This window comes from Macadamia integrifolia, chromosome 8, assembly GCF_013358625.1.
Source record: "Macadamia integrifolia cultivar HAES 741 chromosome 8, SCU_Mint_v3, whole genome shotgun sequence".
Lineage (NCBI taxonomy): Eukaryota > Viridiplantae > Streptophyta > Magnoliopsida > Proteales > Proteaceae > Macadamia > Macadamia integrifolia.
This window is the reverse complement of record NC_056564.1, coordinates 20,225,283-20,238,723: the sequence shown is the minus strand read 5'-3', so window position 1 is coordinate 20,238,723 and position 13,441 is coordinate 20,225,283. Positions and strand designations below refer to the sequence as shown.

The 13,441-nt window shown below is 35.4% G+C and overlaps 1 protein-coding gene across 1 annotated transcript; it reads right to left on the bottom strand.

Annotated features, from left to right (window-relative positions):
- Positions 1–1,031: 1,031 nt before the first annotated feature.
- LOC122085807 (pleiotropic drug resistance protein 1-like) lies at positions 1,032–9,153 on the bottom strand. The gene is made up of 23 exons (XM_042654392.1): positions 9,114–9,153; positions 8,634–9,017; positions 8,407–8,527; positions 8,144–8,317; positions 7,879–8,038; positions 7,723–7,799; positions 6,965–7,018; positions 6,441–6,833; positions 5,836–6,117; positions 5,426–5,742; positions 5,147–5,307; positions 4,819–4,922; positions 4,565–4,721; positions 4,393–4,476; positions 4,158–4,294; positions 3,746–4,078; positions 3,369–3,659; positions 3,198–3,281; positions 2,969–3,102; positions 2,398–2,625; positions 2,126–2,297; positions 1,764–2,018; positions 1,032–1,672 (listed from the first exon to the last, which is right to left on the bottom strand). Exons 2-23 carry the CDS (start codon positions 8,975–8,977, stop codon positions 1,415–1,417), a joined length of 4,320 nt encoding a protein of 1,439 aa, XP_042510326.1. The 5' UTR covers positions 8,978–9,017; positions 9,114–9,153; the 3' UTR covers positions 1,032–1,414.
- Between the last annotated feature and the right edge of the window lie 4,288 nt (positions 9,154–13,441).

Sequence of the window (13,441 nt, the reverse complement as noted above, 5' to 3'; positions counted from 1 at the left end):
GTAAAGGACAAATCAAGTTTGAGCATTAGTTCAAAGTTAACCTACTGATTTTCTTTTTAAAATATTGAAAGATACAATTTTGTATTGGATGTTGCAAGACATTTCATGTAAGTTGAGAATAAATAGAGGACCAAAAGGGGTTGAAAGCATTAACCAAATGCTTCACTTTCTTCATAAAACCATGGAGGCATAATGGTGAAAAATAAATTTATGGAGATTACCTTTTAAGGAAAAGAAAGGGTGAACCTTTGAGCCATCAATGTCTCCTTAGAAACCCATTTGGATATGTATTTAAGTTATTACATGACCAAAATTTACATTTCGAGTTTGTGATAATTTCCATTCTTTGCCCAAAAACTCGTTCAACAATTAACAAAATAACCTTAGTTAATCATCTGTTTTTACCTAAGTTGTTCTGATTGGAATGATGCTAAGTTGAAATCATATTGTAACTTTATTGGAATGTCAGTGTGTGGAGCCCTTTGACGATGTTGTACCCTTGTTTGCTTATTTATTATTAGTTTTTGTAAGTTTAAGCTAATATTTTTGAGAAAAAGAAAAAAAGAGGGAAAGAACAAAAATATTCAAAGGTAAAAGAAGAGAGAAAAAAGGAAAAAATAATTGGATAACATTAGAATTTTTGGGTGCATGATAAATACCATTCTCAGGATTTGGTTTTTCTGCAGCAACATAGGGTTAATGAGAGTTTGCGCCGGGGGATCAATGTAAATGAGATTTTTAATTTCACAGGGGTGGGGCGGTTGAGTCATGTGCCCCTTTGGTTCGGTGCAGAGGCCACGCGATTAGGCAGATTTCTTTTTTCCTCTATGCAAAAGTTTTCCTACACTGGTGGGCATAGATGTCTACTCTAGCATTCAAATTTGTCAGGACCCACATAGTCAAGGAGAAGAAAGATTGTCATGGAGCAAAAAGGGTCAAGGATGTTAGAGAGTATAGGAAAACTATTCACATTAATAGTATTCGAATCTTTTTCCCTACAAATATATTATTGACAAGTGACAACATGATGATCCAGCAACAAAGAAAGAATTACATTTCTTTTAAGAGAAAGAATAAAATAATGATGTACATACATGGGATGGACTTTCAGCCTTAACCATCAAACACAAAGTAAAAATACTGCTTCTCTATAACCACCAAAGAACAAAGGGGGTAGAAGCAGCCACCAAAGCAGACAGAAAAAAAAAAAAAAAAAAATCCAAATGCGCAGAAGACATTCAAATAAAAAAAGAAAAAAAAAAAATTTCTAAGTTTTTCCATAACTGAAAAACTTTAGAGCTTCAAATTTATTTTCTACATTGTTGAAATTGTCTCACTTCTTGTACGTCTGCATAGCTGAATTGGAGGCTACTTGCTTGATTAGCTTCCCCATAATGCATTTATGAAATCTTGATTACCTTTTCTGGAAGTTAAATACCCTAATTGAGAAGGCAAAGATGAATGCAAACAAGATTGCAAACCCAACAACCATAATAGCAACCACTCCTAAGAAGCTGTGTTTAAAGCCAAAATAGACTCTCACAAAATCTTCTACTACTTCTCCTGTTTCAAACTTTGTCTTTATATCTCCATATTGTGATGCAACCAATCCATATATTGTCCAAGCCACAGGGCTTATCCAGTAGTACCAAATCCACCACCCTGGAATTTTCTGTTAAGAAAAATAAAAAAGATAAATTATTCCATGAATAACACAAAAATGAGAATAAAAGATAATAGATTTTTGTTTTGGGGTAACTTACTGATTTTGGTACTACAAATCCAGCAAAGAGGTTAGACACACCATAGAATGCCGTCGAAATTACAGCGGCAATGTTGCGGTTGGGTGTCATGGCCACTGTCATCATACCATAGAAGGTAAAGTATAACAGGGTAAAGTACATGAAGAAGAGATACCAGAAAAACTTTGCAACCTCCCAGTGAAACCCAATCATGGCATACACTATAAGAGAATATATTATACTTTGTAGGAAGACATATGGAAGCTCAATGGAGACCTGAAATAGAAATTAACAAAACTATATGGTTAAAAATTTTTAAATAAATAATTTATTTGTTATACTCTATCTTGCTTATCTTCTTAACATAGAGATGTAAATAATACCTGTGCAACAGCATATGGCATAGCTGAATACATTCCTGCAGCCCTTTCTCTGTAAAAAACTGTTCTTTCAATATCTACAACAGGTTGCACTGCAGATGCATTCTGTATCCCAAGAAAGATAACAGCAGCATACATAGAACCCATTGCATTCAAGAGATCTTGTTGATTTTGGCTACAGTTTTCGTCATTAATTAACCAAGTTAGTAAGTGAAGAAAAGATGACAAAGAGTGTAAACATTAGATTCTCCTTCTTAGTTTCTAAGATATATTACCTTTTGGATCCAAGATTCCAAAATATTGTTCCAAACATGAGGGCTACAAATGTTGTGAAGAGAAGCCGCACGGCGGTGTATGATGGGTTACGCCAGTAGGACCAATGTTGTTTCAGAAAGCAAACATAGCATTGGTTGATGAAAGATTGTGAGAATTGAGAAGAGAAATGGAGTTCTTTTGAACCAGGACTAGGTTTGCTTATCTCCTGGATCATTGCTTTGTTCCTCCTGAATGGCCCAATACAGAAAATGAGAAAAAAGATTAGAATTGAGATAACTTGTCACAAACCTTATCAAAGTATACTTGATTCTATTCCCTAATATGTCTGTCTATAAGGATCAGGTTTTCCTTCACCCATAGTGAAAAGGTAATCTCTTAATCCATGGGATTTGAACCTCTAAATCGACCAAGGAATGGTATTTTGTACATCTTATAATAGGGGGAAAGAGTTAATGATGAAGCTTATTACTGCTTTAGGAGTTAAATAACAACTTTATATCGCATTTGATGAAGCGATTCTCCCTCCACCCTAGCTGATGAAAAACTTTCTCCAAAAAATAAATTACTCACTTGAACAATTCAGAGTTTTTGTAAATCTCTGTGAAGTCGACTCCAAGAGTTACTTCTTGGGCCATCGATGAAACTTCAAGCATCCACGCAGCTGGGTTTTGACCATCTTTGATTTTACTTACTCCATCAATGGCCTTCATGAGATACAATTGATCTAAGTAAGTGTGAAGGATATTGGAAAATGTCCAAGGTATAATCCCCAGTTCTTACTTTCTATTTTATTACTCACCTCAAAATATTCTATCAGATGACAAGAATACCTCCCCAATGGACCAACATATATTTCCTGTCCTCCTTGCTTCATCAAGAAAAGCTGTGTTGTCCAACATAAAAGCATAAGTATCTTACATCTGTTATGAAAGCCACAAAATAAAGTTCTTTAATTTAATTCATATCTAACCTCATCAAAAGCTTCAAATATGTCAATGCCTGGCTGGTGAATGGTGCACACGACGGTTCTTCCAGTGTCAACGGTGTTCCTCACTGTTCTCATTACTATTGCTGCTGACCTTGCATCAAGTCCAGTAGTTGGCTCATCCATGAATATTATTGAAGGGTTCGCGACAAGCTCAACTGCAATGGTGAGCCTCTTTCGCTGCTCTGTTGATAGACCACTAACACCCGGTAATCCAACCAATGCATCCCTCAATGGGGTCAGTTCCACAAGCTCCATGACCTCGTCGATGAACATCTACAACCATCATTTGTCTTACAAATTAATAAACACTCAATAGGTCAGCATACACAATAAATACATTCTTTCTCATATCCACTGACCTTTCTTTTAACTTCATCGACTTCTGCAGGTAATCGAAGCCAGGAAGAAAAGATCAGAGATTCATAAACTGTGACATTGGGGGAGTGGATGTCATTTTGCTCACAGTATCCTGCAATACGAGCAAATGTCTCCTGCTTCTTAGGGTACCCTGATATGGTTATTCTTCCTTCAATATATCCACCAGTTTTTCTTCCTGCTAACACATCCATTAAAGTGGTCTTGCCAGCACCACTAACACCCATTAGAGCTGTAAGGACTCCAGGCCTAAAAGCTCCACTCACTCCCTTGAGAAGCTCCAACCGGTCTTCTGTAATACCTTGTGCTTTCAATTCCTGTATTCAATAGAAGAGAGAATTAAGAAACTATGCTGCTATGCTTCACATTTTCATATTGTTTGAAACTTTAGGCTACCTGTGGCATGTCTACGGAGTATCTTATTTCATCGAAAGTGATGGAAAGAGGTTCAAATGGAAGAACCATTCCCCGACTATTGCTTTGATTGGATGAAGTCCCAGATTCTGTACTTCTTTGAGTTCCATCTCTACTTTCTGTATTATAGCAAAGATATTAAGTTAGGATCAAAGAGGTATAAGTTGAGCCAAATAAAGGAAATGCATTCAAGTAACACATCTGAATGAGTTCTGACCCTTGGATGGTATGTTGGTAAGTTCTGTAGCTTCATTGGTAGAATCTTCTACTTCAGTGAGAACTGCCTGACTGCTCTTGAATGCTGCAAGATTAATTTGATTTGATTAACAAAACATGTTAAAACCGATTTAAGAGTTCAAGATTCCAATAGATTAGTAGATTATACTTACGGCTAAGATAAGACAGTGCAGTAGTGAAAAGAATATTGAACAGGAAAACATAACCGATCAACCCTCCTACTCCAATCCAATACCAGTATGCTTCAGTAAAGAACCCTTTATTCTTCATGACTGCAAATCCTAGAGTCTCATTTGTATTGGGTACAACCTATACCACCGAAATGATATTCAATTAATGATTTGCCTTACTCAAGACCTCTAATTCTATTTATTTTCAAGTCTTAATTGAAAGAAAATATTCTTACTTGTTTCCAACTTTTCCCAAGGAACTCATTCACTGAAATTGCATTCTGACCGTACATAATAGGAGAGACCCAGTAGCCCCATATCCACCACTTCCTTATGGCATCTGAGTCAGAAAAAAAGACAACTTATGAATTTGATCACAAAATGGAATGTTGGCAGTGAGAAAAATAGAACTTAATTATTAAGTTGATCTATTTGGATCTTCAGAATCCAAATTACAGAGAATTGGATTATTTTTTAATTGTATATATTACCTTAAAATCATGGGAATTGAAACTCATTCAATCTAAACTGATGCATAATGCTTAATTCAGTTTTGGAGCATACCGTGCGACAAAATAAATCCACCCATAACAAGGATTATCAGCAAACTGAAGGACCCAAATGTGTTTGCAATGATCTCATTCCTACCAGCTGCAGCAATGAATCGAAACAATCCGGATGACATTTGGCTGACACATAGAAGGAGGAGGTACTGTTTGAACAGCCTGCAATAGGAACATTATCTGGATTAATATTCCCATGAACTACAGAGAATCTCCAAAAACAGTACTTAAGGACAACTTCCATTATTTAAACTGTAATTGCCTTCCCCTTGCTCTTTACCTTGCAGGACTAGAGTCAAAACCAATGACATAGTATGTCATGAACACCCAAACTGCAACTTCAATGAAACTGATTGGGATCTTTAGGATCCATGTCGGTAATGAGTATGTCCATGAAGGGAAGAAACGGAGGTCTCTTTGTTTGTAAAATACAGGAAGCTTCAAGATGGTCATGGCAACCTCTGAGAATCCATTTAACATAATTGACATGAGAGAGAAGAACAGAGCACCCGCGTATGTACCGCCATTAAGTACTGAATCACGGTGCATTTTAGTACGCAGGAAAATTGTCATTGTTATGAATGCCATAACAACAAGCTGAAATCAATGAGAGAAGAATTTAATTATTAACATGATTTGAAAACTAAGGTAGCTAGAAAGCAACATAATCAGATAAAATATGTTACTCACTTGCACTGTTTTGAAAATGTAGACAAAAGAGTTTCTCTTCATCAACAACCATTCTCTAGCTATAGAAGCTTTCAACAGTTCCTTCTTGCTGACACCATATTTATCAGTTGTTAAAGCGGCGGGGTGACTCTTGCTTTTGTCGAATGGGGTTGCAAGTTCATCTCCTAGTTTCCTCCCAACATGGAATGACTGGAATGCTTCTACAAATGCCTTCACAGAAACATACCTGTAAGGCTTGTCTTTATCATGCCAGTACTGTTGCTGATCTTTTCTTGATGTTACCTATAAAATGGATCACAATTTATGATCAGCTCCTTTGTTTCATACAACTTTGGTTAGGAGGAGAGACAAGATTTAATGTATAGTTTCCAACCCAAAAAAGTTCGAACTAGTAGGTGGAGGGCTCCCAGGTGTATAAGGAGGGCTGTAGGCTAAATTAGTGGTCGGCGTGGGACTAAACTTCCAACTGTAGGTGGAGGTATTCCATTGTATATAAGGGGGCTGTAGGCTAATTAGTAGCCGGCGTGGGACTAAACTCCCAACATTTAAGAGGGAAATAAAATGGATGGCAATGTTTCATCCATTGTTAGCTACTTGATACTTACTTCTTGTAAAAAGTCAGCAACTCCCTTCCTTTCAGGGCATTTGAATCCAATGGACTCAAAGAACTCAAGCACACATTCCCGGGGGCCTTGGTAAACAATCTGTCCATCAGCTAGGAGAATAATGTCATCAAAGAGCTCGAAAGTCTCCGGTGCTGGCTGGAGGAGGGAGATGATGCATGTGCCACTTAAAATCTGATTGTAATTCCTCAATGACTTAACAATTTGAAAAGTTGTTGAACTGTCCAAGCCGTTTGATATCTCATCCATAAATAGAGCTCTTGCTTGTCCAACCAGCATCTCACCTGTTGTGAGCCGTTTTCTTTGTCCTCCAGAGATACCTCTTAGCATTTCATCTCCCACTAAGGTATCAGCACAAACCTCTAGGCCCAAAATCTACAAAGTTTGAATAGTAAAGCATAAGTACTGATAATATTTCAGGTTTAATTTACTTGGGTTATTTTTACATTTTGATCACCATTAATTCATTATAAAGATATAGAAGAGTTTCTTGATGAGGTTGGTACCTTTAGAATCACATCTGTGATCACACTTGCTTCCTGCCCTCCTAATGCTGCTGCCTACAGATGTACAAATAAAATATCTCAAGGTCATTAATGTCAAACAAAAGTGCTGTGAAACATACACCATCCTCTCTCTCTCTCTCTCACATAACCCACCAAGGACTAAGCAGCATATTGTATATCATATATGGGAAAAGTCCTCTATGCCCCTCCAGGAAAGCTGGTAGCATACCTAACCTCCTCCCTATATACATTGTATTGGTATGAACCTATGTTTGGTTGAAACCAGGTCATCAGGGGGTGTAAGTTGGGTTGGGCTAAACCTTGATCCAAAATGAGCAGGGTCAGATCTGATTTGTGCTCAATTTGATTTCTTACCTATTTGACTTTTTGGTGGGCTTTTTTAAAATATGGGCCTAAAGAAATTGGACACATCTTGGGTGCAAACCCATCTAAAGGTTAACAAGTTTATTTTATGAGAGCCCAATACATTAAAATATGAGCTGAGAGTTTCTTTTTCTAATAGAAAATTCAGGAAAGTCTTTATCACCATTATTGTTTGAGTTCATATAGGACAAAATCAGTGCAGAATCCCAAAACTGTTGCACTTCCCTAAAATGAAGTCAAATATATTAATCCACACAATCATAAATGAACCCATTTGATTATTAACTGTAATTGTAAAAATATGTTCTTTTTTTTATGGGGAAGAATAGAAAAGAATTCATCTTGAAATCTACATTATGTGGTTAGATCCATACCTTCATGAAAAGATCAATATCAGGATCTGGCTTGATATTTGCCTCCTTTTCTCTTCTTGTTAACTCAGAAAACAGATCTGAAGATAATACATATTATGAAACAATTGAAGCAAATCAATGTAAATAAATTGATTAAAAAAAGGAGTTTGAACCTACCATAAGTGCTTCCCACTCCTTGACATCTTGCAGAAAAAGCCAAGGTTTCTCTCACTGTCATTTCTCCAATATGGAGATCCCTTTGACTAATATATGCAGATGCTCTCTGTGGTACAAACTCATCCATCCCATGGCCATTGTAAGTTATTCTCCCTGAAAACTGAAACAAATTTCAAAAACCCATTTCAGTTATTAAACCAGAGATGACTTTTTTAAAGAAACAAAAATGAAAAAAATTTCAAAAACTGTTTGATTTTTCCCCTACCTGTAGACTTTTATCAAGCTTTCCAGAGAGAGCCAGCAAGAGTGTTGTCTTTCCTGAATTTGGGGGACCTAGAAGCAATGTCATCCTCCCTGGCTTGATTATTCCACTAACATCATTAAGGATTGATAATTTCCTCTTTTTACTAGGGATAAGATGGAGATAGCTCAGGAATGCCTTTAAAACCAGAAAATAAAAATACTTAGTAAGTTGTTAATAACAAGATTATATATAGAAACAGTAACTAACAAATGAATTAGTATTACCTCTACCATATTAATGGTGAAGTTTGGGATTGTGGGTAGAGCTCTACTTCCTGAATAAGCTTCTGTTTCGACATTTAAATGCTCGAATCGAACTTCAATTGTTGGAAGCTCAATTCCAACTCTGTTCAAAATCAAGAATATATATAAGAAAAAAAAAAAAAAAAAAAAAAAAAAAAACAGAGAAATTGATGTTAAGATACAGGGGATAGTGAAATGAGAAGTGTTACTGGTTAATGCGATTTCTGAGCCTTAAGAAGAATTTCTCATTCTCAACTTCAAGTCTCTCTATCAAAATCTTCTTCTCTTGTGGTCCAAGACACTGAATATCAATCTCTTTGGTCTCACCACCCTCCACTCCAGCCAGTAACCCTTTTCTCATACGATTCCATGTAGGAAGTTTCTGTATAGCAGCCCATGTTAAAGCTTCTTCATCATCTTCATCTCGAGCAGATCGACGAAACACATCAGAAGCACTCTCTCTTCTAAAATAAGAATTATAACTATCTGTACGAAAATTGTTTCCACCTTTAGAACTACTTCTAGATATACTTCTAGAAATACTTCTTTCCATCGGAGAAACAGAGCTCCAGAATGGAACAGTAAATCTGAAACTTAAAACCCACCAAGAACAGAATTAGAACTCCTTTAGTTTACAGATTTTGATTGAGATCTCAGAGAAACTAAATGGGTTTCTTGCAAAGACACACCTGAAGGAACTGCCGTTAACTTTGGGTGTTAATGCATGTGAAGCTTTCAAGTTTGAATTTTTATAGATAAGAGAATCCTGTGCTTCATGTGCACATAAAAATATAACTATTAATTCCTAAAGTGGAAAGACCAAATTAGCCCTTAAAACCTTATCTCTCTTAGCTGTCCAAAGTTGAAAATTCCAATTATTAAATATTCTAGATTTCTTAATTATTGTATTATTGGCATTGCTTAAGTTTCAAAACGTGCATTATTTTTTTATCTATTAATCACTTAATCAAATGGGTTAGCAGAAAGAGAAGAGGTTAATTAATTAGAATATCAACTAATTAAAAAATTTATAAGATTCTGGAAGCTTGGGGTGTTTTGGTTGTCCCAAAGTCTAATTTAATTCTTTGCCTATTCAAAGGATGAGTTGTCCCATTTGTAGTGGTTACCCAAAACTAGAGGGGCTTTCAGAAGAATCCAAATTAAGGGCTCCAAATATCATGTTTTGTTTGGATGCTGAGATTTGTCCATATGTGTTTTCCAGCCGGCGGATTTGATTTCCTATGAGAAAGCATAATCCACAACTCCAGGAGGAAGTTTCAATTCCTATAAGAACTTCAAATTAGGTGACCCTTGTCCTGTCCTCTACTGTGACCCTATCTTCTCTTAGCTACATCGTGTATGAGACTATAACTACTTCCTTCTTTCCAAGAAAGCTCATTAATTTGTAGGGTTTTGCATAAAATTCCATTTCAAAGCATCTATTGGCCCTTTGGCTCCATGTGTGTGTGTGTGTGAGAGAGAGAGAGAGAGAATAAAGTTGTTCAATCACAAAAAATGTATATTTTCAATAAAGGGTAAGTCATTTGTTGAAGAATGTCAAGCATACTGTTAATTTTTAGGCTTGTTACGCCAGTATAGTCAGTGTAATTCAAAGTGAAACACATACATTCATGGACAAATGAATTGTTATTTATTGGAGTATTAACTTTCAACCATGTAATAGGGATTGAAATCGTCTACAATTCCGATCTAGTACAATTCCGTGAAATGCCACCTTCAGGGGGTGACACGTGTATTGATACCAATGTAATGGTCCAGATCTGGTACAACTAATAAAACTTTAAATCAGTGAAGAGTCATTTAAATCAGATATGGACCATTGCATTGGTATTAATACACATATCACCCCCTGAAGGTGGTATTTCACGAAATTGTATCAGATCGGAATTGCAGACGATTTTTTTCCATGTAATAGACTTTTACAACTTCATTTGACACCTAAATTATTTAGAATTCGGATTCCCTCGCCTGCAGGTAACCACTTCCATCTTATCTCACACTGCCATGGGATGTGAGGACCACTTTGATGTATAAGGACCCTACCCCATGGATGGCTTGAGATGGGATAGGCGAGTAGCTAAGGTGGCTGGAGAAAGGGTTTCAACTCCTAAAGTTGTCGGCCACTGTATTCTACAAATGAAAGGGGAATTCTACTTTTTTCTTCTTTCACTTACGTTCTCTTGATAAAACATTAACAAAAATTAATGTGGAAAGAGAGATGATAAATCTTATATTGAAATGTGTATCCTAAGCAAGTTTATAAAATAGTAGGGAGACTTTAGCAAATAGACATATATACATAAACAAAATCTAACGATTACATATTAATTTAGAAAATACAGTATAAACTCAATCCTTTCTACTCTCACACAATTTCATACAACAAACTTTATTTATTATCCTAACATTCTCAGTCAAAACACATGGAGATTTGAATATTTTCATGTGGATGATAAGAACCATTGTGGCAATGTGCATGAGATACTTGTTGACATTTTTCAGTGTTTTTTATTTGATATATATCTAAATATAGTACTGGAGGACGGCTTTCTAAAGATATTATTGGTTATGGAATTTTCTTTATGTTGCATTAGAGAGAGAGAGAGAGAGAGAGAGGGGCAGGGTATCATATTAATAGTGATAAATAAGAATTAAACCCAGTTTCTCTTCACCCATGGAGATCTAACTGTTTGATTAGCATGGGAAAAAGTATTTTTTCGACCCTCGACCTTCTACAAGAAGGATGAGACCTAATGATGATATAAAAGTTAAATCAAAGGATCAAATCGCTCACATCACCACAGATGAAGGAATTCTTCCTTCCCCACATGTGAAAGAAAAATTAATTCATTAGAATTTATTAATTTCTTAAAATATTAGGACATATAAATTTTAAGGGGCTAATACAAAATAATTAATATTATTGAAACCTATTATTTTAGGTTCTATAGCAAAGGAAATTAAAAAGTTTGAAATATTATCTCCTCCTACTTTCATAATTTGTAGGGATAGGGATTTGAATTCAGTACATCAATTCAAATCACAATATGTACTTCCAAATAGCTGGGAAACAAAGATCATGTACTTTGTTAATTCCTAGGGAGTCGTTTGGGTATTTTCTAGTTGTATTTAATGTTCAATAAGTGGAAGTCCCAATTAAGAGATCATGAGTTTAACTCACCTTTTATATATATATATATATATATATGGTAAAATGGCCGCGGTATGTGCAGAAAAATAGGAATGCAGAACGTCCGGAGCTAGGTGAATGTTCATGTAAGTGATATGATTGACACATGTTAAATATATTAATCCTGCTAACAGAGTTGTAAACAGTTACAACTCTGTTTAATATTATTAATATTTAAATAAATAAATAATAAAAATCCCAATATAAGCGGACTTCTCCTTTGATTCCGCTTAGAAATCTCAATCCTCTCTCTCTCTCTCTCCTTGCTTCTTCTTCAAGGTTGTTCCTTCTTTCTTCTTCCTTTTTCACCGCTCTTCAGTCTAGTTGAAGTTTTGTTTACCAATTTCACTGAAAATTTGCGTCCATGGTAAATTCTCATAGGTTAATAGTATCTACCCAAGAAGTAATACTAAAATCCTAGATATTCAACTGCTTTGTTTACTTTATAAATTTAAATTTGTCGTCTACCATACATGCAAACTTTACTGTCCAATTCCCTTCCCTGATGATTAATATGTAAACATGGTATTTGGACATGTGTGGCCAAGTCTCTCATATGCTCAGTGCCTGAAAATAGTTATGTTGATTTTTTTCTTATCTCATCCTATTTTGAGAGAGAGAGAGAGAGAGAGAGAGAGAGAGAGAGAGAGAGAGAGAGAGAGAGAGAGATGATGATGATGATGGCGGCCAAGCATAATCGAAGTAGGAGTCCGCTTATATTGGATTTTTATTTTTATTTATTTATTTATATAAAAAAAATATTAGCCAAGTTAAGTAACCACGTCTGTCATCTCTCCACCCTAAAAACTAGGAATCAGTTACAATATAAAAAAATAATAGATCATTTAGATTAATATAATATTAAATGAACGATTAATATTAAAAGAAAATGAAAATAAGATTGCAATACGTACATCCTGCTACCACTCGCCCTATATATATATATATTGGATAGAAAATAAAACTTATAATAGAGAAGAGTCATGTACAAGACGTGGGCGAGTAATTGATTGTATATCAGCTGTCAACAATGGGGACACAGAAGGGGGAGGGATGAATCCCAGACAACGGAAATACTAGAATTACAATCATAAGAAGCTAAACAATAAGCAGCAAAATTAGTTGAGGGGAAAATCACTTCAATCAACTTTATGCCTCTAATTGAATATCATTTATTGGAATTATAAGTTTGTTGAGAATCATTATTATGCTTCTATTTTACATACTCAGAGGTTTTTTTTTTTTTTTTTTTTTTTTTTTTTTTTTTTTTTTTTTTTTTTTTATTTTTTATTTTAATGTTAGAGTTTTGACTTTTCTATTTGGCTTTTGAGCTTGTAATTTTCATCTCAACTTTGAGTGCTTGTAAAGTTGTTAATGGTGAGCCTAAGCTGTTTTCGTGAAACCAATCCAATAGTGGATTCTCTAGGGAAAGATGCAGTTGAGTCGGGTTTATCTTCTTTTAGTTTCATCCTCCCCTACTCAGTACATGAGGCAACATGGGATGCTATAGGTAGACCCCGTTTTAGATTTTATAGATGATTTTTTGGGGGCTAAGGTCTCTTCCTACTGATGATAATGCTGAAGGTAGGATTTCCATTCCCTTTGTGAGTTATCCGTCTAGGAATGCTTAGGTGTTCATCTTACACTTCATTTTTTTCTTCTTTAATACATTTAACGAGCTTCCAGCGGTAAAAAAATGGAGAGACTAAGAAGCCAATAGGTTGAGAGTGAGTCCAAATACTTGGATTTATGTTGATTTTAGAAAAAACATTGGGAAACAGTTGATCGAGTTGATCACATTAGTGG

Bases quoted from the DNA above. Each gene is read 5' to 3' on its own strand.
- LOC122085807 (XM_042654392.1), bottom strand. From the start codon at position 8,977: ATGGAAAGAAGTATTTCTAGAAGTATATCTAGAAGTAGTTCTAAAGGT. The intron at 6,834-6,964 runs GTACCAACCTCA...CAAACTTTGTAG, and splicing joins TCACAGATGTGATTCTAAAG to ATTTTGGGCCTAGAGGTTTG. The intron at 5,308-5,425 runs GTAAAGAGCAAG...TTCCTATTGCAG, and splicing joins TTTGACTCTAGTCCTGCAAG to GCTGTTCAAACAGTACCTCC.